The following is a 27,499-nucleotide window of genomic DNA, read 5'->3' as shown; positions in this document are numbered from 1 at the left end:
ACATTTGTATACCTCCAATGAACATGTGAGCTGTGTTTTAGATTTAAAATATGTATAAATAACATATATAAGACACTGTTTCCAAGGATAAATAGTTCAGCAGGCCAACCCGCACACACTTATTAAACAGGTAGTTGAGCTGAACTGTATGTTATTCGTGTCCACAAAAATCTCCCTTAAGTCAAACTTCCTAAGCTGGGTGTGTGTATCCCTGGGAGTTCAGAGGTGTGGGCAGGAGTGCAAAAAGACCAAGGATTCTTCCAGAGCATTGATTACACTTGAAGGTTGGGGTGAGAATTTGTGTTTTGTATTATTTTGTGGTAAAAAGCTACATTTCTATAAAGTTGAAGATAAAAAATGTTGGTTATTTCGTACCTCCCACCTTCACCCAAGTTCATGTTCATGCTCATTTGCCATTAGACCAGAATGAAAAACTGGAATGACAATCAGAGGGAGAGAAGAAACCCCATTTTCCTAACTCTTCCCCAAAGAGTTATATCTGAAATCCCTATTGGATGCCTCATTTTCAAAGAATCCTCCTCTACCAAGTGTTATTTATCCAATTGCTGCCAAAGTCCCCGAGGCCCTGAAGCCTTAGAGGGACAGCTACTCTCTGCCATAGCTGTCTGTGGGAGAACCATCTTAAGGCTGAAGCCATGTTATGTTCAATACCACACTGCTGTTTTTGACAAGTGAATGTAAAATTGTTATACTAAAAATTTTTAATTCTGACTCATTTTCATTGGCAGAAGGAAAAGCAATTGTGATTGAGTGTTGGTGAGCCGTGTTACTGCTAAATAACCTACTCCCTTAAGCACTCAATTTCATAAGAAAACTGCATTCCTTTCTATCTTTAAGAATTTTTTCAAGTTGCTCCTGAATAGCAGCACCTGAAATAATTGTAAAAGCCCTGAGTGATACTTTACATTAGAGTTCTAAAGAGTGTTTGATTTTTTTTTCTTAAAGGAAAGAAGGAAGAAAGGGAAGGAGAGGAGAAGAGAGGAAAGGAAAAGAAAGGAAAGGAAAAGAGCAAGTCATCCTTCTTGAAAGTCAGCCCAACTTATTTTTAGCTAGAATATGCAAATTGTCACTTGGTAATAATACACTGAGAATAGCCTTTGAATTTAAGGTATAGTAGGGAAAACCCCAGCAATCTACCTGTAGTTAAGATGTTAACCACTGTTTTTTTTTTCTGACTTTGGATTATTCTTCAGAACTCGTGAATGTGAAATGCATTCAGAAATAGAAGGATAGATTCCTCAACAAATGAGACTAGCTCACTACACACACAAAGCCTAGTCCTGCCCCCCCTTTTTTTTGTCTGTTCTTTTCTGATATATTTTCCTGCATATGTACATTTTTACTACATTGTGTAGCAATATAATGTTATTATAACTTTATTTGTAGTGACCTCAGGATTATATTTTGTCCTTATATATCAGAAAATGTGAATATATGACATATGGTTCATTCCTTACTAAGACTTACCAATGATTTCTATTTACTATGCCTCTTTAAGTCATGAAGTATAAGAAAACTTTGCTTAAAAAAATATTTCTATAACTTCAATTAGATGCCTTCAAGTTATTTTCATATATATCTTTTTTTCTCCCTCAAAAATAAGCTTTTTAGGCACAGACATCTTTCATGTCTATTTCATCTTTATATCCCATAGAATAGTCCAGAGAAGGACATATAATAAATTTTCTCTAAATTCAGTGTTAGTTGAATAAATTAATGCCTTCCAGGATCCCATCGCTTTACCTTGATACTCAGAGTTATATGGCATTTTAGCTTTATTTTTTTTTAAGTGTATTTTATTGATCATGAGGTTACAGTTGTCCCAATTTTTCCCCTTTGCTCCTCTCTGCCTGGCACCCTCCTTTTCTTCAGTAATCACCCCCTTAGTCCATTTCTATGGATCATGCATGTATGTTCCTGGCTTCTTCCTTTCCTATACTATTCTTACATCTCTCTGTCTATTTTGTTCCTACCAATTATGCTTCTTAATCCCTACACCACTTCTCCCATTCTCCCCCTTCCCCTTCACAGCAGATAACCCTCCAAATGATCTTCATACCTCTGATTCTGTTCCTGTTCTGGTTGTTTGCTTAGTTTATTTTTGTTTTTGTTTTTTAGATTCAGTTGTTGATAGTAAGTTTGTTGTCATTTTAATGTTCATGGTTTTGATGTTCTTCTTTTTCTTTAATAAGTCACTTTAACATTTCATGTAATAATGGCTTGGGAATGATGAATTCCATTAGCTTTACCTTGTCTTGGAAGCACTTTTTCCGCCCTTCCATTCTAAATGAAAGCTTTGCTGGATGGAGTAATCTTGGTTGTAGGTCTTTGCTTTTCATCACTTTGAATACTTCTTGCCAAATCCCTTCTTGTCTGCAAAGTTTCTTTTGCGAAATCAGCTGATAGTCTTCTGGGAACTCCTTTGTCGGTAACTCCCTGCTTTTCTCTTGCTGCTTTTAAGATTCTCTCTTTATCTTTAACCTTTGGCATTTTAATTAGGATATGTCTTGAGGTGGCCTTCTTTGGGTCCAACTTGTTTTGGACTCTCTGTTCCTCCTAGATTGGTATGTCTATTCCCTTTGCTAAATTAGAGAAGTTTTCTTTCATTATTTTTTCCAATAAGTTTTCAATTTCTTGCCTTCCTCTCCTCCTTCTGGCACCCCTGTGATTCAGATGTTCACATGTTTGAAGTTGTCTTGGAGATTTGTAAGCCTCTCCTTGTTTGTTTGTTTTTTTGTATGTGTATTGTTGTTGTTGTTGTTACATTCTTGTCTCTTCTTTCTGTTCTGGTTGAATGTTTATTTCTACCTATAGTTCCAAATAATTGATTTGAATCACAACTTTCTTCCCATAACTGTTGGTTCCCTGTATATTTTTCTTTATTTCACTTAGTGAATCCTTCATTTCTTCCCTTATTTTGTGGCCATACACAATGAGTTCTCTGAGCATCCTAATCCCCATTGTTTTGAACTCTGCATCTTGTAGGTTGGCTATCTCCATTTTGTTTAGTTCTTTCTCTGGGGTTTATTCTGTTCTTTCATTTGGACCATATTTTTTTGCCTCCTGTATGACAGTCTCCCTGTGTTTGTTTCTGAGTATTAGGTGGAACTACTTTCACTCCCTGTCTTAGTAGAATGGCCTGTGTAGCAAGACACCTGTAAATTGTGTGGGGTGCAGCCTTAGGTAATTGTGAGAGCAGGGCCACCTACTTCAACACTTTGTGGCTCTGTTTGGTGGACTCAGAGAGGGGACAATGCTGCTGCCTGTATTCTGGCAATTTGCCCAGTACTTGCCCTATTCCCACTCATTTCACCCACTTCCCAAATGCAATTGGTGCCCTTACATTTTCTGTTCTGGTCTTTGCATATGTTCTAAGATCATGAAAGCCCTTTAAGTGGTGAAAATCTGGCAGTTTCTTCCATCTGCCAACCCCTTACTGGTTTTTACAGCCAGAGGTAATGGGCATTTATCATCCCAGTGCTGGAACCCAGAGCTGTACAGTCTGGCCTGGGGCTGGAATCGCTCACTCCCAGGGTATCCTTCCCAATTTTTATCCATGACACATGAATGTGGGACTGTCCATTCCACTGCCACCACTGTTACCACCTGTCCAAGCTACACTGCCTCTCTGCCCCATCTCCACAACTCTGCCCCTCCTACCCATCTGGATGAATCCAGCTTCTTTAAATACTTGGTTGTTGGACTTCCATATAGCTCAGTTTTCTGATGGTTCTGATTGTTATTTGGTTTTGAGATCTGGTTGTAATTCTTTCTATGTTTATACAAGGAGGTGAAGTGGGTCTACCTGTGCCGCTATCTTGACTAGAAGTGCCAGCACTTTATCTTTAATATTTCTTTCTCACAATGTGGGAACTAAGCTTGGATATTAACAGAATGCTCCATAACCTTCTACTGTAAGTTTAAATATATTTTCATGATATAATTTATTAGAAAGGTAAAATTCTATGAGTCATTTTTTCTTCTTGACTCCATCATCCCTTGATTCATTCAGGAAACAGTTTATTCACTTTTTAGCTTTAATATTTTATGAGATACATATTTAAATTATAAACACATGAAAATATTTAACCTTATAAGTGATCAATGTAAAACTGAGCAACAGTAAACTCTCTTTCATGCTTATTAAAACAGCCACAAAAATTATTAAGATTGTATACTTTAGTGCTGATGAGTTGGTGCCTATAAAAGCAGATAAAATACAGACCCCTTTTGGAAAGCAACTAAGAAATATTTCAGAAGTGTTTATTGGAAATGAACTAAGTGTTCAGCAGTTTGGAACAGATTAAACAAATAACCAAACCTAACTTTGATAGATGATAATTAAACTATTCATAAGACAATCATGAATACTCTGTGAAAACAAATGTGTGGTATAAAATAATTCAGAAAAACAGAATGTCAAACTATGTAATCAGTTTACAATTGCTTGAAAATATGTCAGCATACATTAAAAAAACTAGAAGGAAACAGGACAAAATGAAAACAATTATAGAGTGATATAGTTATGGACGTAATTTTTTATTTCATTTTATGCTAAAAGATTGTTTTAACAATGTATAAAATCAAAGAAAAAGGGGATCAAATTTTAGTCCATCAATGTTCATATATTAAGGGAGATTTTATGCAGATACTGGAGCAGTGTTTCCCTTCCTTGCTTCAGAATCTCAGCATGTATTTTGTCTGGTTCCAGATTTTGATTATTGTTATTCTGGCTACAGTGGTTATTTTTTGAAAATCTAAACAGAGTTTGTATTACTCCCTGACAGCATCTCTGTTTGCATTCTACCATGAGTTATGACATTAGTGCATCCTGTTCTAGGATCTTAGAAGAAAGCAGACTGGGTAGCTCTTTTTCTGGTTGCACAGTAAAAGGATGGTCCTCTTTAAGGGTGGATTTTATTTCCAAGTTCTTACCCTTTCAAAAATTTCCTATAATGGCCATCATTTTGCTAAGATAACAATTTTACCATTTTACCAAACAAAGGGCAAGAGTTAAAATTATAGTGTAACAATATAGGAAGCAGAATTTCTTCTAAGAAGTTAAGACTTTCACAGTTATAGTAACCCACCATAATAGTAAAACATTTTTTACCCTTCTATTGTAGAAAGACACCACGAGTTTCACACTGCTTTATTTACCTGATAGGTGTACATAAACCATCTTTATACATAATATTTAATTCAAGTTTCTGTACATTCTGAAAGAGCATTTATAAATGAGAAGTATAAATCAATTGCTAATAAGGATAGAAATACTCATCATCTACTCTGTCCCAGTTTGTAGATATTAATACATTCATTCATTCAGAAATGCATTATATTGTTAAGAGCACAACCTATTACACCAGATCATGAGTTCAAATCTTGGCTAGAGTTGTATAAATCTGAAAAATTCTTTAACCTTTCTATGCCTTAATTTCTTGATCTGTTAAATAGAGCTAAAGAGAGTACATACCTCATAGAAATTTGTGATAATTGAGTTAATGAATGTAAAGTCCCTGGCACTTAAAATGTTATTATTATTAATGCACATATTTTTATACAAATAGATGGTTGTGTATATTTTTGCTGAGAGCACAATTATTAAAATGGCATGATTCCTGACTTCCAAGTGACTTACAAAAAATGCTTAAAAATCAACTAAATTTGCTGTGAACCTAAAACTAATCTAATAATAAAATATGGTTTTTTAAATCAAATAAGAAGCAAGTTTACTACCTTCAGTGGAAGAAGCAAGTCCAATACTGGGGCACATCGTAAAAGCCTTTGAGGACCTTTTTAAATGAAAATGAAATTCTAGTTGCTGTAGGGTGGAGCCATATGGAAGCATTGAGAGCCAGAGTATCTCTCCTTTGCTTCTGGGCCCTTCAAGGTACTTCTCCTCCTTGGAAAACAATTGCTGGTTCAAAGTCTAGAAAGACTGGTATGCATCATCATCTTTTTGAAATGGAACACTTTCTAACATAATGGCCATGATATTTTTCCCAAATACATGTCACTCAATGTGACAAGAGCCGTAAGTCTAAATGTTTTATTGTAATTATTTTTATAGTGAAATTGGAAAGAGAAAGCAAAGCCATTTTTACTTTTGTGTCAAATGTGTCTAAATGAATTAAGTAGATGTGCATGTTCTTCAAGATTTAGATTTGAAATGCTTATTTGATTAATTTTAATAATATAATACTTTAGTCTATATTTTCCTGTCCAGAGAAGGAAAACTCTGATTCCAAAAAACCTCCGCTGCCTTGCGGCATACCTCTTCAGGGGAAAGGCTAAGGGAGTAAACCCCGACAGAAAATCCGGAGCCGGAGTCCCTAAGGCGGTTTGACGTTGTAGTCAACACCGGCAACTCCTGCGGCGCACCTGAAGCCAAGCTGTATTGACTCCGTCTTTCCCTTGGACCCTTCAGCTGCGAAGAGAGGGGGGGTCTGCTGCATGGGCAACAGCAGACCCTCCATATCACCCTGCCCAGGCTCTGTAGCTTCAGCTTCACTGGAGAAGACACTCCAGCGTCATCGCAAGATGTCGATTCAACACGGGAGGAGACAGATACTGTGTCACTCCCGAGTCGGACTGCACAGCCATTCTCGGCGGTGCAGATAGACTCTTAAGAAGCTACACCATCGTCTCTCGAGACGGACGGCTGCCGACATTTTCCTGTCAATGAATCACTTAGAAGTTCTCTAAGAACTTCTAAGAGTCTTATATTTTCAGATGTCTTGTACTCATGCCACAAATATTTATTTGTTGCCTACAGTGTGCTCAGTACCATGATAGATGTTCATTTCATGTTGATAATTTGCTTCAGCTTTCTCAATGGAGAAAAGACAGGACAAAGGAAATTAGCTCTGCTTTATCTTTGGTGCCTAGCATGTGGAATTTTGAACCAAATAAGCTAACTTGTATTTACACTGGTAGACACTTACTTTTCATCTACTTTTAGAGACTTACTGATGGCCGTATCTTCTAATGATCTACATAATGTACTGATTTTGTCTATTTTATTTAGCTGTATCTATTTTTTATTTTAAGGGGGAGCCTGGAGTACCTGGAGCAGTGGGGCAGAATGGAATGCCAGGTCCAAAGGTTAGTACAAATAAAACCAAGCAGAGTTATTTGAGATATGAGTTTTCATGAAATTATAGCTATTGTAATTTTTAAATATCCCATTTACATTACCTGGGTACAATTTTTATCAATAGCATAATATGCTTCAGTACAGAACTTTGTGACTAATGAATAAATTATGTTTGTGTTTCTTGTTAGCATTACAACTGCATGATATGATGGTCTAAAACTTACATGAGATGCTTAACATGAGAAAGCCCCTATTTCAGATATGACTGTTGTCACTTGCCACTTAATATGAGCATATTAAAATGTAGGCCATGTCCATATTATCTAAAATTTGCATAATATTTACACAGCCTAGTAAAGATGATGTTCATAGTGCCACTATGGTTTTTCCTCAAGATTTGGCTACCTCTAGCACTTATACAACATAACCAGTTAATCAAATAAAGAGCAGAATAAAGATATGGCATGTTTAAAATTTTTAAATGGATGTAGTCAATTACTCAACAGAGAAAAAATATAATGAGGACTGTTTGTTGTGTTTTGTGTGTTTGATTTTGTTTTTTTGGATTGCAAGTTTTCTTTGTTTCTTGAAGAACAAATGAATCTGTTAAATATAAAAAGATTGGTGACAGTTTAGTTTAAACCAAACAGGCAGACATATCCCAAATCCTTTGATGAGTGAACATCCCTTGAAGTACAAAACTAACGTCTAATCCTGTCAGCTGTGCTGGCATTTATCCAGACCCACAGATGCCTGTCAGCTGATTGTACAGATCACATTGCTATTGACAGGCACCTAGGACGGACCTAAAATTTGTAGACCTGTCCTTTGTCCTGTAGGAGAGGAAAGAAAATATTCCTTCAGATACTACAGTCATTCTCCTGTCTTTTTCCTCTCCTGTTCTGTGCTAAAAATCCAAATGATAGGAGTTAATGCTTAATGCATGTTCTCAGTCCTATTCTTTTGTTGCCTACCGACCCTCTGGATGGATGTTGAGCACCAAAAGGTAGCCAGAAATTTAGAAAGCCAAAGGGTCAGGCTGACTTCCAATGAATAAAAAGAGTCTTGCCTTCAAGCTGATTTCTAGAGTGGGTTATAATTTTTAAACATGCAATAATCACCTTAAACCATTTTTTAAGCAGTTGATCTCATGGCAACACTTACCCATGCTTTTTATAAAGGGAATATTATCATAATGTGGATAATTTACTTTAGAATTCTCCCACTCTATCCTTTGTTAGTTCCTGGATAAAGTGAAAGTGAGATTCACTTCAGAGCACAATTTTTCATTTCAGTCCTCATACTGACTGGGTAATCATTTTGAGTAAAGACAGTTTTCTAAACTCACTTTGATTCTGCCATTCTAGTGTTTTTTGCTGAAGGCACCAATTCCCCCCAAAATACACCTGATTTGGAACCTGCTGGTTACCAGAAGGTTAAAGAGAGTTCATGACCTTGTGAAGGGGTCCAAGTTCAGGACTGTGTTTATGGTCATGTTACGGGAAGACAGATTGGGGAACTACATGGGGACTCTGAACCCCTGAAATAGCCCATGCACCAAGGACTGTTTTGAATAAAGACTTCATGGAAGGATGTGCTCGCCCACCTTACTGATTCTGAGTTGGGGCAGAGCACAAAGTCCTAGACTAAGAAACTGCCAGAGACATTAAATTGCTACCATGCTGTTCTCCTTAGAGCCCCAAAAGCCAGTTTAAGGATGATAATTTCAAATATCTTTCTTTAGTCCCCTAAAAGCAAAGAATTATGATTATATTTGATATTGATATCCATCCCCAATTCTTCAGGACACTCAAACTCATCTTACCATTTGTTTTATATAGCAACTATATATTGCCCCTCCAAAAAAGAGTCACATGATTTATCTACTATGTTTAATATCTGATTTTGCTTGGTATTGGTCCATTAGGATTTTTATAATTTAATATGTCACCCAATCTTGGTTCTTTTGCCCAGGGAGAGCCTGGAGAACACGGAGAAAAGGTGAGAATTATTCTGCCTACATTTATCTTTTATCCCCCACCCCAGAACTGTATATATAAAGTATGGACAGATAGATAGATTTACATATGGATATATAGATATAATGACCACTGTTTTTTTTCTAAATTTAAGTAGTGGAAGGAGAAAATAGTGTGATTCTTATGTATAGATAGAAGTTTTTTAAAAGTTTAAAGAAATGGAGAGAAAAGGAGCAAATTTAAACATTCCGTGTCTGGATTTAAAATGGCTTTCAGAAATCCCTGGCCTGCAGAATTTCTGCTCTCCCTACTTGCTAATGCCACTCCAGTACTTTTCTAAGCATCCATGTCTCTCGACTGCTTCTTAGGTCACTAAGTTAAAGGGATACAGATGTTTACTGCAGTGAATATACTGAGAGTTGCCCACAAAGAATTCCCATAAAAACCAAAAAGCGAAACGAAAAGAGAAGAGAGCCATATGTTAAATTTCTCTTAGCCATCCTTCCTTACTACCTTTGGACATGTCCTGATTATTTTTAGACTTCCAGTGCATACGTTAGTGCTAATTTTTCTGATTCTCATGCTATTTAATATTGTTTAAGAGATGTGCTGTCTGCATAGGAAACTTCCAAGATACTATATAATGCTCTTCATAAGGGATCCAATCTTTCTGACAAGTCGATGTTATCACCTCTAATCCCAAGAGAAGTACATCTAAAGATCTAGCAAACTTATTGAATGTGACTGTAATTTTTGGACATTGTAGAACAAAAAGCAAAAAGACATTTATTTAAATGGAAGGAGAACAACCAGAGGGGCAGTCAAATCCTTTGTTTCATGACCCCACTTTGAGCCAGTTTTCCTAACAAGAAAGTTCATTTCCTTGGTTTTTTTAAAGCTTTATTATTTTTTTAATTCACCAATAGAATAGTTGTTGATTAATAACATCATGCTAGCTCTCCACAGAAAAATATTGTTCCTGAACCACTATGATATCAGGTAGACAATTGGCATAAGGTGGGACACGAGAAAGTTGGTACTTCGCTTTTTAATAAATGAATTTCCAAGCAATTACAAAAAGAAGTGTGCTGCCAGCTACCCATCAAAGGTCCCCCGTAACAGATTATCAGTACTTTTACTTGGCATCCTATCAGTTCATGGTAATTAACTTGAAATTAATTAGTCACCAGATGAGTCCTTTGCGTAGACGCTAGGAGGGCAGAGGGCAGAGCCAGCAGCGTTAGGGCTCCTCTGTAAAGCAGCGCAGGCTCCCGGGGCTGCTGTGGGGAGTCCATCACCAGACAAAGGCCTGAGCGGGTTAGCTTCATGCTTATGAAACAAGAAAAGAAAATAGAAAAAAAGAGAATGTCTTCCTCCCTCATCCTTCTCCTTCTCTCTGGGAAACAGTTACTAATAGTTTCTCTCTCATCTTAAGGAAATTGTTAAGTGAGAGAAAAGTGAGCATTTAGGAAGCAAGACCGAAGGGCATTGCAGCTCAGGGAAGAGAAGAACGGTAATGCACTTTTGTTGCTAACAGCTATCATTAACAGCTTATGTGTCAGGTACTGTTCGAGCTGCTTTACACTCAGCATATTGTTTAGTTCTTATGACCCCATAAAGTATTCTGGCCTTTACGTTACACATGAAAAATAGGATGCAAAGAAAATTTCATTTGCCCAGTAGGTGCTGGAGCTGGGCTTGGACTCTCTGGCTCCAAATCAATGATGTTTCCACCATAACATGCTATGAGACTTTAAAGAATTCAGAATTTAAGGAAGAAAAGCATGAGCAATAAACAAATGACTTCTTTTCTAATGCATTGCTTTGTGGGAGAAAGGAGATGCTATTAAGGGAATAGGCATAAGAAATCTCAAAAATTACCAAGGAAACATAAACTCCCTAATGTATGATTTTTAAAAAGCAGTTTTTTAATAAAATATAAGACATTTATTGCACAAATGCAAAACATGCAGGGCTGGGTCATGCACTTTGAGATCCTGGAGATTTGGGATGGGCCTGAGGACACCAGTAGGATTTATACACATCAAAGGGAAGGGAGAAGTCAGGGGTCCAGGTGGCAGGAAGGGACACAGAGGTGGTACAGAATGTGGCATATTGAGGGCATGGTCAGGAGAAAGTCTTTGTTACAGTGGAGCTCGGAGCAGAGGAGAAAAGAGGTAGGGGTGAGGAGGCTTTAAGTGCCAGGAAAAGCTATTAGGTATCAGAGAAATTGCTGCTTTCCATTAATACCATAGAGTAGTTTAAACCTGTTCAGCCATGTTCATTGTAATAAAATGTATTTGGACAGATGATATCCAGCAGCTGGTCAAGTAAAAGAACATTAGCTCTGTAGAATACTTGCAACAGATTTTGATATTCAGAACTTACGAAAGAAAACTTAAAATAATGGAAAATACTCTTTGCATAATGTCACCAATATATTTTACGCATATCTCTTTTCTCCTCTGTTAGGGAGATGCTGGAGAGAGTGGTGCCAAAGGTGAAACAGGCGAAAAGGTACAGTGTTACGAAATATGGAAGCATATGTGTGTGAGCAAGAGACAGTGTTTTGTAGATATGAAAATGGGAGCTTTTGAGAGAAGTAAGTGAATGGTAGTAGCTTTGTCTGACTAGAAAAGAGATGATTCTGCAAGTTGGAAAAGCATTTAAATATTTAATTTATAAAAGGTGATTATTCCACAAGCTTCTAGCTACAAATTTAACTATTTTAAACATAAAATGGCATGGTAAAATTTTTAGAAAATGTGTAGGGAAGCTTCCAGTAACATGCCTTTCAAGGAATAAAAACACTTATTCATGTATATATGACACTCCCTTTATATGCAGAGATATAAAAATAGAATTTTTAAAGTGATTCTGTTTGTCCCAATGTTAGGAGAGAACACGTCAGAGGATTGGGGTGAGATTTAAAAGTTTAAAAATAAATGTCACTTGATTAGAATCTCTAATACAGTCTTGAAGATTTGCCTCAACTTGAAATCTACTAAATCTGAATATTTTGCCAGCCTTTGTTCTTCCTGTCTCCTCTCTTTTTGCCCAAGATCTGTCATGAGAGCTATTGCTTAGGTTCATGCTTACAGACGTCTCTGACATAAGAAGGATATTTTATTTCACTTGTGCTATCTGTTAAGAATGAAGAAAAAGATCTTTTAAGAAACAGAATAGAATAGTCAGTCATATTTTAATTTAAGTCAGCCTAACTAATTGAGCAATGAAAGAAACTGAATTATTCATTTAGACTTATAGTTCAGAATAAGGATATTCCACTTTGAAAGTTATTACAGTACAGATGGATAATGGTTAGTCATAAAAAGATACACATAAAATAAAGAGAAATTTTATCTTTCTCGTTCTTATAAATATTAATATAAATGTGGCATAGTGGTAGGAATGAATTAATGTTGCCAAGTAGCAACTGTGTTTGTATTCAAGGAGCAGTCGGGCAATTAGGGTGGACTGTCAGTTTCCTGTAGACCAGGTTTCCCAACCTCAGCACTACTGACACATAGGACCAGATCATTATTGCTGGGACTGTTGGATGGTTAGCATCCTCCTGGCCTCTGCCTACTACATGCCAATGGCACCCTTGAGTTGTGATAACCAAACCCATCTCGAGATAGTGCCACATGTTCCGAGAGAAAAATTACCCCTAGTTGAAAACCACTGCTGTAGACCCACTCTGTTTACCTCTCAAAATTAAGTATCACACTACAATCAAATATGGCATGAATAAGTTTAATACTAATGAAAAAAATATACCTCGATTATTCTCGAAGTTGAAATTTCAAACCCCAGATATATAAACCTGGATGTTGTATTTAACTTTTCATGTTTTGCTTAGAAGCAGAAGTTAACAAACTTTTCTTGTAAAGGGTAAAAAAAAAAATATATATATATATATATATATATATATATATATATATATATATATATATGCTTTGTGGGCCATATGGTCTCTGTCCCAACTACTCGGCTCTGTCGCCATAGTGTGACAGCACCCAGAGACAATACATACACAAGTGAGTTTGGTTGTGAGCTATAAGGCTTTATTTGGGGTGCTGAGATTTAATTTTGTGTAATTTTCATGTGTCATGAAATATTATTGTTGGGTTTTTTTAACCATGTGAAATATAAAAGCCATTCTTAGCTCATGGGCAACACAGAAACAATGGATAGCTGAGTTGGCCCCTGGGCCGTGGCTGCCAGCCTCTGCTTAAAGAAAGGAACTGTTCTAAACTGAGAACAGTTCCTTCAAGTAAAAAAATATTTATAAACCAAGTCTGAACTATGTCTGTGTGAACTTATGTAGAGAATTTTATGCTTCAGAAAATGTATTTTTAAAGCTTCATTTTTGGGATGTAGGCTAATAATAGTTTCTTTAATCACACATTTTTAAAATGTAATTTTCCAATAGTAAAGCAACTTTTTTCTTTTACAAGACCAAGTTTATCTCAAAGGAATACTGTTCTTATTGTTCATATTAATGCAAATCATTTATCGTACTGACTCACACATAGTAAACTCTCAATAAATGTTAGCTTTCTTACCACATGGAAATTGAAATCAACTAGATTTGTTGTTTTCATTTTTTTATCAAAAAGTTTTATTAGTCAACTGAAATTAAGTACAAGAAATGCTTCAGTTAAAACAGAAATCATTTCTATAAACTTTCAATGTGCCTAAACAGGGAATTGTAAATAGGAATCTGTAACATATAATATGTAATCTGACCTGTAGCATTCATCCCTGAGAATGCTGTAATTGGAATATAATTTTTGATGTGTTTTTTTAAACACTTCCTGCTTCTGCCACATAATTTGTTTCCAGCATGTTGGAAACACTCTTCTCATGGCCTTTGGGTTTAGTATGTGAAACTAATTCATCATTTACCAAGTTTGAGATGTAAAATCAAAAAATGCTTCTTTCCTGCCATTGATGCAATAAAACTTACATCATTGACTAAGTCAATTTAATAGGACTTTTTTCCCTTTTGATCCAACTCGGTGCCTTTGAATGGTAAAGCAATCTAAGCCTTTCCAGACTGGTCATCTGGAAACGCTGTGCAACTGTAAAATCCACTGGGCTGGGTTTCTCCACGGCCGATGAGAACGGTGCTCTCTAGGCTTCAGAATGGCCTTCCGGAAACTGGTTTCAGTCATGTGTGGAGTGACAGTGGAAGGGTTATGTTCTGCTCTTTGGAGTGCTGATCCTACCAACAAAGGTAGAAATGGATTTCTTATCTGTTTCCCCCTACTTGAAAATAGATGTTTGTGCAGCATGCTCAATGCCTTGGACATGCCGCTTTTTTGTTTACAATTTTCTCTGTTGATTCAGAAGCTTCACCTACACTTTCTTGGTATTACTTGTCTCTGCCCCCCTCCCCATCTTCATTCCTATAAATACACTGCCTTCTTTGTTTATGGCTACAGAACATCTCTGATTTACATCCTCTGAGCCTTTGCAGAAGCCACGCCTATATTTGGAACCACCAAACAAATTGTCTTCTTTTCTTAAACTCACACATGAAGGGCTATCTCAGTGGGCGCTTTCACCCCAATCAAGGCAGGGTCCTCTGTAACTCAGCACATAGTATTCCTTTAGCTTAGAACAGTCTTGCTCTGCCCACCTCCACCTTCTAATCCTATTCTTCAGTGAACTGAAACCTGAATTTATGTCATTTCCCTGGAACAGCCTTTCAGTCTCCTCTGAATTGATTACATTACCTACTATGTACTCCCAAAGCCCTCCTCATGATCCCTTTCATAACCTGTATCACACTTCATTATAATTCTTTGTTTAATTGGACATCCAACTCACTGAAAAAAAAAAACACACACAAAATGATATGATACCAGATTGTTCTATTTCTAGCAGCAATCCAAGTTCCTAGAAGATAACAAATATTTATTGAATAAACAATCTTTAATTTTTTTCTTTTTACTTTCAACTGTTTCTTATTTCCACTGAACAGTATAACTTTTTCCTATACCATGCATTTTCTTATGTGTTCTGTGTATACAGAGTGACACAGAATTTACCAAACATGAGAATCTCTTCCTATCCCAGGTTTTTTTAATGAAAAAGAAACTATCTTTCATGCTTTCAATAAGTGATATTTTTGTATACATATATAAGGAAATGATTATCATATGCACAGGACAGGGCCGGGGGTTGTAGCCATGTCGTTTACTATTGTCTTCCAGCCCCTAGTATCCCTGCATCCAGAATATGGCTGGCACATGACTGGTGCTCAATAAATACTTACTGAATATATTAATGAATGATAGAAATATGGCCATATTCACATTATATATCCACATAGACTTTATTAACACACACATATGAGGCTTGTCCAGAAGGTATCCAGCCATGTACTATGAAAAATAGAGATCTTTACTGAAGAAGATACAAGAAACAAGAAATATTGTACATAGGACAATGATGCCTCAGTCCCCCGCAAGGTAGGCACCTTGAGACCTCACACGGTTCTCCCAATCGCCATCAGCTAGCTGCCCCATTGTATTTTCCTGAATCACATTGACAGTCTGAAATATCTTCCCTTTCAAAGGTGATCTTAGTTTTGGGAAAGGCCAGAAGTCACAGGGTGCCAAATGTTGGGTTTAGGAGTATTGAGTCACCTGGGTGATTTGATGTTTCACAAAAGAACTGCATGAGATGTGATGCATGAGCAGGTATGCTGTCACAATGAAGCTGCCAATCACCAGTTGCCTATAGCTGTTACCTTCTGAATCATCCAAATAGTTTCTGCAGAAGAATGTTCAAGCTTAACATAAAATTTGATACAGATTCATTGGTCTACTCGCTCAATCATTTTGAATGCAATGGCCGCACAGTACACATGCTCACTATACAGTGTCTACCATCCCCACTGACTAATACAGTGAGGTCATCATTGTTCACACATATGCATTCCAGTCCACTCTCTTTGGCTGCCAGGTTACATCGATGTTGCACAAACCTTTAACAGCGGCTGGACGTTTTCTGGATAGACCTCATCATATAATTATAGACCAAGTTTTGTGTTTAAGAACAATTACGGGGGGTGGGGGGGATTGCTGGTGGAGGGAGATGCTGGGTGGAGGGGAGTAAAGGGGAGAAAATTGGAACTATTGTAACAATATAATCAATAAAATACATTAAAAAAAAAACAATTACAACTGAAAACAGAGCTCTCTGTGTTTCAATGATAAATAGTAAAATCAAATTCTTTTACCTCAAGTATCTTCTCAAAGTATTTTTCCCATTTATGATTTACCCCATGAAAACTTATTTCCAAACCAACTGATTTATGAAACCTAGAGTGTACGTCAGACACTGTGATTTTTTTCCTACTTCAATTCTGTATTCATTTTCACTGTTTGCGGAATGAGGATTATAAACACTGACTTTTATTTCCCCTACTTGCAGCATTATCCTTTAAAATGTTTAACTTACAAATATCTTCCAGCAGTTGCCTTTCCCATTAAAAGTTATAAGAATACTTTGAGATGTCACAGTTCTAATTTCTTTTTAAAGAGAATTAAAGCATCATTCATAGTTGTCTGTCAAATGAAACTGTTCCAATTTGCACAAATAAATCAGCCTTTCAGGAAACTTGTTTTTCCATCCACTTTCTATGAGAACTAAATCTAGTCTTTATTCTCATTAGTGGATTATCTAACCACTTTCTGTTAAAACAATGAAAAAACATTTTTAAGCTACAGTTAATATAAGCAACTTACTTTACAACCTTTATGTCCTTTTGTAAAAATGAAATAAACCAATAATTATTTTCTTATGGCAAAAGAATTTAGGCAGTCCAAAATTCACTTAGCCTCTAGTTGCTTCAATTTCTTCATCTATTAGATGAAAATAGTAATATCTGCCCTATCTCCTGGGAGTTTTGTGAGGTATAAATGAGATGAAAGAAGGGACTTATCCAAGTCAAAATTGCTTTTATGAATACAATGGTCTTGTGCAAAATCTTGCAAATCTGATTCATTTGTGTCGATGGCTTTCAGACCTGATTTAGTAGACATAGATATAAGTATTATTTTGTTAGCCACGTTTATTTCACTTTCCATGAGGAACTCAATTAATTGTGAATGACTGGGAAAAGAAATAAGTGGCATTATACAATATTTGGAGTCCTTTTCTTTATGATTCATCATATTTTAATTTTTCCTTGGATAATAATAATTACAGATGTCAAAGAGACTCACATATACATCAGTTTCTTCAATAAGCTAATTTATTATTTCCTTCTCCTTCTTAAGATTTTTTTCTTCCTAAAGTTTTTCTTTTTTTAATTTTGATTCTTGACTTCTGACCTGCTTAAAACATTCTTTTTGAGATTTGTTCTTTCTACATATGTATCAAGCATATACTATGGGCCGGGCACTAAGTCAAAACAGACACTGAGTCTGATTGTTTCATGGAGGGACACACAAAGAGTAGGCAGAAAACATAAATGAACACATAATTACAAAGTAAGCTATGCTGCACAGTGCAATGTGTGTGTGTGTAGGGGGGCATGTGTCTAGGTTGGTTGTTGAAGGGTTATTTGAGGCAAAGCAACTTCAGCCAAGATCCAAAGTAAGAGAAGGTGCCAGTTATAAGAAGAGGGGATAGGAGAAAAGAATCAAGGGAGGGGAACAAGCACTCCATATATGGAGGCCTGAGGCCTTATCTCTCTCTAAATGAGATGGATAAGCAGCTTCCTAAATCTAGAACAAGAAAACAGACCCAGGAGCTCCTTCAGCACTTGCACAGAAAGGACAGCAGAGATCCCAGTAGAAGGTACCTTCCTCCTTATGGCTATTTCTATTTTCTTGATGGTCTCAAAAAACTAAGTGTTCTCCCTTTATGTTCGTGGGATGGAGAGCTGGGAGGAGCTTGAAAATGCTGGCCCTTTGCTGGCCTGATTTCAGAAAAAGCAGCCTTCTCAACTATCCCACACTTCTTTATTCATTCCTATCTTCTCATTTGTAACATATTTGCTCTCGAAATGTAGTCAGCCTCTGAAATATGGATGGAAGACAGTGCCTTTTAGAAAACCAGATTCTATCTCAAGATTTTCTCTCAGAGCTTACATGTATCCCCGTCACCCACAAGTCATTCATCATCCTGTAACTTTCCGGTGACTGTGTTACAATGAAATAAGTGTAAAGCTCAAAAAAATGTGCTGGTCGTGGCCGTGACAGTGCTTCATGAGGAAGACAAGCTGACCTGCTGCGTGGCTTTTTCCAGCTCAGCATCATTAACCCTTGACTTCTTCTGTTGAACCCTGACTTTCTGAAGAGTGAAAGGGTCAGGGAACTCCCACTCAATGATAGCCACTGACATTAATAAACTCCAGAAATAGAGAAAAACCACAATTCCAGACTCCCAAATTATAATGTATTGCTTTAGAATACAATTTTAGCAGTATATGAAGGGAAAGGTCCATATTTATATATTCATATTTATTTCAAAGACTATAATAGTCCCTATGTATTTTGCATTCAAAGTAAACCCATGTTTTTTAGAAAGTACATTATTTATCTTGGAAATTGTTCACGTCTTAACAGCTGACAGATTGATCCACAGTCTTACAGAGCCTAGCCAAGCCATTAGTCATGGGGGTCCCTCTTGAGTGCCCCTGTCGATAATGGCTTTCTGTGTGTTTGTGTGTTTCCTATTTCCATAATTTGTGGAATAATCTCTCCTGGCTTTCATTTTAGGGGGACCCTGGATCATCTGCTGCTGGAATTAAGGTAACTTCAACCTTGCAAGAGTTTGTACCCTAGGAAATACAGTTTTGATTTTAATAAGCCTCTGCTTTCTCTTCCCTTGTACCAACTTTGATGGCTATGACTCTTCTTATTCTCTTGCAATAATCAGCTTCCAAACACAATAGGAAGTGTCTGCTGGAAATCTGATAAAGGCTTAAGTAAGAGGTCTTGCCTTCTCTTCCCTTTCTTATTGGTTTTTATGGAAATATGGATTATGTGAGGTTTAGGTATATTCACAGTAAAAAAAAATTGCCGTGTCTAGTGAGACATAGGGTAACAGAAACATAAATAAAATATATGTGAGCACAGGCCTGGGCCACCTCTGTGAGTGTCCAGGGGCCTAAAGGTTTGGGAAAATTCCTGTAAGACTGTCCTTTTCATCCTTGGCTTTCTTTGACCAGGGAGAACCTGGAGAATCTGGTCGTCCAGGGCAAAAGGTAACAACTTTATTTTGTGTGATCTTTGTCTGTCTCATGTTCACCTGTGTAATATGAAAACAATTACTGCAAAATGATGTCGTTTTCGCACTTTGCATGCTGAGTGTTGTTGATAGTTTTGCATTTTAAAAGGGACAATGCTGACCATAACCAAAGTGAAAACACTACATGTAAAAGGACGCTTAATGAACTAAAGTCTGCATATATTGAGCTGCTTGAGACTAACAAAGATCGGTTGGATGGGAATGCAACAACTTACCTTGCATGTTTAAAGGTACTCTGCATGCTTCTATCTTTCAAGAGAAGAAATGAATATTTACTAAATGGTCTCAGTAAGGAAGGATAGGCAGTTCTTTTAAAGTTATATTCCTTTTCCTTTCATTTCACATACTTTCCTACTGATAATTTTTATTTGCATAGTATCTATCTGTGTGGTGAATGTTTAGTTACACAAAAAAGTTTATTCATAAACTGAAATTTAATTACAGATACTAGCCAAGCCACTTTAACTGATCTATAGATATATATATATATAGATATAGATAATTTATATATATATATAAATTAATTTTTATCATTTGTCTTTCACTTCTGTGATAAATTAGGGGACATACAGTGCATATGTTTAGATTCGTATTCTCATTTGAGTTTGAGACAGGAAACAACTGTTAGCAGTTTATCGCTGGAGCATCTGGATATCAATGCCCAGTGTGGTAGGATTTGAGATAACAGATGTAATTGTAGCTAACAAGTAAATGTGAATTCCACATTAGGTTAAATCTCTGAAGATCATGAATCTGCCTTTGTTCAGCAGTAGCTGATGTGTTTTTTGGAGGGATGGGGGCGGGCGGGGACATGAATAGAAACAGAATTTACCTCAGTGTGAAGAGAAAGAATCAATTCCCTTGAAGTAGTTTGGAACCATGAAACATGATAAAATATTGTTCCCACATTCTTGAAGTCATTGGAAGGATCACTGCTTTGTTTTAAACACTTGGGATTAAAGTAATTTTTGAGGTCTTTCACATTCTTTAAATATTTCTCTAAAAATAGATTTTCCTCTTGAAACTAAGAATCTAAGAGTAACAATTCATCAGGACCAGTTTCAGGCAAAGTTGAGACTTTTCCAAAGAGCCCAGCAGAACTCTAAAAATTTTGCTGTTTAATTCCTAAGATTTCTTACCAATTCTTTACTTGAAAACCTGAAACAAGTGATATCATCCTAACAGAGATTCACGACATGCTTTGGTTTGAAAAAAGCATCTAATCTTCTCAGATGATCTAATTTCAGGTCTCTTAGTAAAAATTAAAGGCTAAATTTAAGCTGTTTTTCAGTTCTGTGATATGCTAAAAGAAATGTCTTCAAGAATGTCATGTCTTAAAAAAAAAATCTGCTATAATCTCACATGTTTCCACTGTTTTTAGAATGGAGGATACAAACTGATTTTCAATTGCTTAATAAAACATTGCCTTGTCATGATTATTTAGAAATATACTTTAGATTCATTTCTGGAAGTTTATAGTTTTACACATGGAAACATTGGATTTCTTTCATATTTCATTAAATACCTGTTTTAAATTATAGTGAGAAAAACTTACAACCAGTCTGAATAAACCCATGCCCTGAAATGAGCAGCATCTTGTTCATTAATATTTAGGTCAGATTACTTTTTGATGTAATCTTGTCCACAATACTTATGACTTTCTTTGTCCGCAATACTTATGACTTTCTTTGTCTAATATCTGGATTTGGCAATACTTACCACTGACTTAAAAGTAGAGTATTTCTATGCCTGCTTGCTTACTTAGATTAGAAAATGACAAACAAAAGTGACTACAAAATCAGTTCAAGAGATCTTTCACAACACTTTTCTTGCCACTGCAAAACTGTGTTGTGGGTTCATTGGCACTTAAACTCTTAGATTAGGGACATTCCCAGAAAAGGAGAGGATGAAAACCTTATTGATTCATTTCCACTGCCTGGTATTTTGGAGTGTGAGAGCTTGTTCTTTAGAGTACCATTCATAATGTAGAAATGATTTCATTATAGTTTTTTTTCTTTTACAGACTCAACAGTAGAGTGTATAATTAATACATGAGTTAGAGTGTATATATGTTTGTAAAGTGTGTAGATTAAAGGTATTGTTTTTCACCACATAATTCTTCCCATTCTAACTTCTCCACATCTTTTAATAATATTTTAAATTTTAGGATATTCTTTTAATATTAAAGGGTAAAAATATTTGGTCCCTGTTGGAAGGGACCCTCACAGCTGAACTCTATCTAGAAGGACAGTGAATTATCACAGGGAAGCAGAGCTCTGGCTTTGACAGCAGACAAAGGTCTCTTATCATGGAGGGTTAAGAATGAAAGGAAAGGAAAGCAAAAGTATCATATATCTGCGTGATGTTTAATCTACTTGAACAAGTATTCTTCAAATGGAATAACAAACTAATTCTTAATTATGACCCAGATCTGACCGTGGGCTGTGTATGACCAAAAACTTAACTCAGAGAAGCACCTGAACCAAGGACTAGGCAAGGAAAGAGGAATTAACTGAATTATTATTAATCGAAAGATAAGCCTTCATGATATAAAGATAGAAATTATATATGGGAAGAAACAGCTTCCTAAAAATGTTAGGAGATAGATGTCCCACAAAGGTAACATGAAATATTTTATAATCTTTTATTATATCAACTTTTAAGTAAACATAAATTTGAAAATGTCAAATTTATAAAAATATAAGACTGTAAAATATAAATTTCTGAAATATTTGTTCATTAATAAATACATTTATAACCTCTATTCGTACATAATATATACCTACATGTAGTATAGTGTAGGGAACAGCTATTATAAATGATCAAAGTCTCTATAAGTATTCACATTACGAAGTATTCCATAATATTTTATACATCTTTCTCATTGTTAGAAAACATGGCTGTGTGTCTGTATATGCATGCGTATATCTTTCTTCAAATTAGTCATCCGATCTTTTCACTTTGGTAGGATGGGAGGGTGTGGAGAGAACTCCTGCTGGGGAAGTATTACAACCTATGTTTCAATTAGGATGTTCTGAGTTTTAGGGGACTTTTTAAAAGCAATACAAAACCATAGATTTGACAACTACACTTTTACTTTTTTTATGGTTGTATATCTACTACAATTTAATATTTTCCAGAGCCCTATACCTTTTTAAAAGTAAAAGAGAATTTCAGTAACATATAAATATAAGCCCTTTTTACTAAATCTCCCTAAATGTATTGATTGAAGGGAAAAGGGAGAAGAAAAGAGAAAATCAAATGTATAATGTTGTGTCTGTATGAAGTTTAATTTACCTGGACAAGTACTATTTAAAAGAAATACCAAATTCTTAGTGATCATTCTTTCTTCTCAGGTTTAATCTCATCTTAGTGTTATTGTTCACAATGCAAACTTTCATTTATAGTTTCAGACAGAATAGCTTTTCTTTTGCATTCCTGAAGCACCTTTAACCTAAACTATCAGGAAAGTCATTGTCCTTTCTATGTCTAACCATATAGCTTAATGAACAGTATATGAAGTCATTTAGTGATAATTAATACTAGAGCAAGCTCTGACTCTTCATAATTTGGAAGTAGTAATATTAAAAAATGAAACGTCTGTTTGTCCTTAGTTGATTTTCTTTGACATGAAGGTTGTCAAAGCATTTCGATGAAAAGAAGTGCCTCCCTCTACCACTCCCATGGTTAGTTTGATGCTCCTGTCTCTTTCAGTGTAGTTATCCACTGAGTGACCATCATGAAGATGGGTAACCCTTTTACCTTCCAATGTTACTTCAACAAATAGTCACCTCAGTCCAATACAGGTTGGACTTTCATTTTCTCCAGCGATTTCATTATACTTCTTTAGTGGAATTCAGGAGATTTTCTAAGCAATGTAACCTCTTGTCACCATACTTTGTACTTAAAATAATGTAGACCATTCTGTGAAAATGAGAAGGTTTATCACGACTCCAGTGTGCTCACCCAGAATGGACCACTTAATCTCAAACCTGTACTCAGGAACAGCTGCAGGGTACCATTAGCCCTAAATTGCCAGGCAGGGTTACTCAGACTCAACAATTGTCAGAAATATGGGCTGGAGTTAAGTATAATATTAACCACGCATTTATCTTCTCATCATTCAGGAATGGAAAAGAAATCTTACTATACTTTTCAGTGAGCACGACTTTTAATGTATATTGTTTGGATGTAACCATCTGTTCCCACAGCCAACTCTTGATTATCTAAGGGAAGAGAGCACTGGACGAGGAGGCATTATTGAGATGCACACATAATCCTCATTTCATCAAAGAGCTTTAGCCTCCCCAACAAATCATTTAGCAGGAAGTAATAAAATATGGGGGGTTCATTCTCCTTTCACTTCTTCTTGCCTTCTGGTAGAGTTGCCAATGAGCAGTGAACTGGCAGGAAAAGGGAAAATCCTGAAAAATATGCCAAATGGTCAGCCAATTTCTGAATCAAGAGTTGACTGAGCTGTATAATCTCACCAAACTTCTTGAAATGAGACAGTGTCTTTATAGATGGCAAGTATTCATCTAGGAACATTTGCCACACTTTTCTCCAGAGACTGTGACTGAGTGAATATTGTTCTATAATGTTGTGTGATTTTCCTGTGTAGGGTGAACCAGGGCTTCCTGGGCTTCCTGGACTTCCGGGGATAAAGGTAAATACTGCACTGACAGTCTTGGCTTCATAGAACTGTAATTGTGAGAGTCACCAAAACTGCAGGAAGATAAGGGGGAAAAATGAAAACTCAAAATATAGTGCTGTTTATTAAATACTCACCAGCCATCTCAACCAATTAAATTTTTGAATTAAAAATTAAGCACAGATATTTTTTAAAGTTTTCTATTGCTATCTGGACTGTATATTCTGTTATGTAACTTAAAATGCCCCTTAATAAAGTAAATGTAAAAGCCACTTCATTTGAAGTCATAGGAATTCTTTAAGTCTAAAATGTCTACCTTAACATTTAGTGTTATTCTTAATATCTTATCAGATTTTTACCAGAATTAGTCTTCACATCCTCATAAATCTAACACTTGGGCAGCTGTTTTTGATTCACCCATTATAATAATCCCTCTAAAATGTTTGTGCTTCCACTTCCTGTCAGTAATTCTCACTGAAAAGCGTAAATCACTTTACTAAACTATTTTGAACCATATACTAGTCCCAAAAACTTTTTATGTATCTTTTGAAATAATCGCTTAAAGCTTAGTTTCAAACATTGTTTTACATACTTTTAAGCCATCTAAAAATGTTAAGAAATATTTTTTAATTGATTAAAATTTTTCACATGGCAAATGAAAAGGCTTAGAAGTTCTGCTTTAGCTGTAGTTACTTCTTTAAAATCAGATTCTTATTTTATAGTTCTTTTTTAAATTCCAGAACTGTTTCATAGGGTAATACCAGGCAAGTAGACTTTTCCTTACATTGTTCTCACCTTACAGAGTTTTGAATCAATCTCCAGTATGCATTAGACCATTCAAAAATTAATATTCCAAGTTTCAGCATCAAGGTTGTGTATAATGTTTTGTGAAGGTTGTATTTGAAGTGTGTTACATAGAATGATATAATTTTAGAATAAATATGTCAAATTATTGGGTTCCCAGACATCATATGGTATCATATATAATATTTTATGAGTATAGTTTATATAACTAATAGAATCAACAGACATGAAAGCTATGTCTCCTAGGTGGCACTCAGAAATTTTGGTCCTGCTTTTTGTTTGATGGTTTCGGATTAGTTGGTAGAAGTTCAGAGATATGTTTTTACTATATGATTAGTCCTTGGCTTCTTCAGTGAAAAAGTCCAATATATGACAATAGTTCACTAAAAAGCCAAAGTTATTTCCTTATTATTTGTTAATTAGCAAAAATAACTTAATATGTGATTTCATATTATAGAGTTAATGTATGGCAGGTCCTTATTAATTCCCACATATTTTTTAAAAAGAAGATTAAAAAAAAATGATTGGAAGATCATAAATTTCAAAATATTTTTAAAAGCCATATTCAGCATTAATTATAAAGAACCTTGTAGCATCAGACATAGAGGAAGGCATTTAAAAGGAGGGGCATTTGGGCAGGATGCAGGCAGGGCTTCCAGTAGCACTTGCCTGTAGGATAGAGGGCTGGGCTGCCAACCCAGGTCCACGGCAGGAGCTGCAGTGCTGCATTAAAATACGCTTGTCCCTTCTCCTGAGCACGAGGCACTTTCTTGTTGAGGAAGACTATATAGGGTGATGGTATTGAGTGTTTTTCTTTCTAAAACTAACAAATAAATAATTTCAATTGTTACTGTTTATTATGATTACCTTTTAGTTATTTTATGTCCTCCAACACATGAAAACTATCCCAGGTCATTTCTCTTTTCATCTGTGGACTAAGCTGAATGTTTCAAACTTTTTCAAATTGGGAAAGATGTTGGTGATTTGCCACCTCCAACAAATGCTTTCATTCCTAATTCCTAGGGTCATAGGCAGTTGCCAGACAAATGTTGTCGTGATCATATAACTGATATTTTTCTTTGTTTTTCTAATGTTGATATTGATTATAGTGATAAGATTATAATGACAGAAAGCTTTTCTGTTTAATTACCAAGTACTGTTGAGTAACTAATATTTTATTTAAATCACAGATTCTATTTTTGGACAAATAAGCTTTTTCTTCTCTAGTTCAGGATATGAGTGATATGCTTTCCTTATAATGTAGCAGGTTCTCAATATACATAAGTAATTTTGTAAAAGAAATGATTTAAGAACACATCATAGTCATTAGTGCTCACTGAATATTTATAAATGTAGAGTTGAAAGTTTGTAATTTTATGATATAGCTTCATTAAGTTGGGATGTTTTTATTCCTTTAATATACCTGCTTTTATTAGGTAGCTAACCACAGGACATTTAATCATGATTTCCTAGTTTGAAAGAGTAACAATATTTCAAAGATGAAAGCACCATGTATGCATATAGAAAGTGTGGTAGCAAGAACATTAGTCATTACCTCCGTAAACTTGTGTGTTTGTTTATGCTTTGGAAATGCTTCTGTTGCTACTCACCTCCTTGTTATCTGCTGGTACTACAGAGAGCATGCAAATGCCATCCGTTATTTCCAAGACGTTGAGGAAACCAGCCGTGACATACCAGGAAAGCTTTGATTTGCCACCTGTTGTACTCGGGGAATGGTTGGAAACTTAATGAGCATCCAAATGCCTTCCACACAGCTCGCAGGAAATGAGCAAAGTGCCTAAAAACAGACAGCAGATTCATCTATCTATCACCTCAGAGTTTCACTCAGGGAAAAGTGCTAATACCTTAGGCATACATAATAAAAGTCACTAAGTACAAGCATAACTTAATTTCAAATTACTCTTGAGCTTCCTGCACAAATATTGGAAAGTCCTCTCACCATGTGGAAGACATTTGGAATTCCTATTTCATGCATTCATGGTTCATATAGTGTCAAGATGTTCAACTGGGAAAATTAAATTATGCACAATGTACCATGCAGACATTGATCTTCTGGAATAAGATTTGAGCTCAGAAATGCAAATGTATTTTTCAAGGGCAAAACTTGTAACTAGCTTTTCTTTTTTTAATTTATTTTTATTTTTATTAATTTTTAAATTTTTATCAATTTTATTTATCTATCTATTTATTTATTTTTTACAGAGAGGGGAAAGGAGAGAGGGAGAGAAACATCACTGTATGGTTGCCTCTGACTCGCACCCCTAACTGGGGACCTGGCATGCAACCTAGTCATGTGCCCTGACTGGGAATCGAACCAGCAACACTTGGTTCACAGGCCAACGCTCAGTCTACTGAGCCACAGCAACCAGGACTGTAACTAGCTTTTCTGATATCACGTAAGAGAGTAAGATTCAAAGTTCCTGTTTAAAAAAATTTTCTCTCCACAGTTACTTTGAAAACTGTAAATACATTACTTAGCCCTGTTAATATAATTACATGACCCTGGTAATTAAGGAGTGCAGAGCAGGGAACTAGGGCCCTGACTGCAGATCCACGTCACTGGTGTGCAGGTCCTGATCCTGCTCCTCCCCAGTTCATGAATCTGTACCATCACATTTTCTTATAAAATGAAAGTCATCATTGTACAGA

General features: G+C 35.8%; 1 protein-coding gene across 1 annotated transcript in view; it reads left to right on the top strand.

Moving 5' to 3' along the window:
• The window catches only part of COL25A1 (collagen type XXV alpha 1 chain), a 485,787-nt gene that overhangs the window by 410,789 nt on the left and 47,499 nt on the right, over positions 1 to 27,499 (top strand). The window contains 6 exon segments of the mRNA XM_090267359.1: positions 7,075 to 7,128; positions 9,095 to 9,121; positions 11,572 to 11,616; positions 18,843 to 18,875; positions 19,295 to 19,330; positions 23,996 to 24,040. Of these exon segments, the coding sequence (XP_090123485.1) occupies positions 7,075 to 7,128; positions 9,095 to 9,121; positions 11,572 to 11,616; positions 18,843 to 18,875; positions 19,295 to 19,330; positions 23,996 to 24,040 (240 nt within the window).

The sequence above is a fragment of the Furipterus horrens genome, unplaced genomic scaffold (genome assembly GCF_987537825.1).
Source record: "Furipterus horrens unplaced genomic scaffold, mFurHor1.1.pri manual_scaffold_2, whole genome shotgun sequence".
Taxonomy (NCBI): domain Eukaryota; kingdom Metazoa; phylum Chordata; class Mammalia; order Chiroptera; family Furipteridae; genus Furipterus; species Furipterus horrens.
Note: the sequence above shows the minus strand (reverse complement) of the source record. Positions and strands in the feature narration are given on the sequence as shown.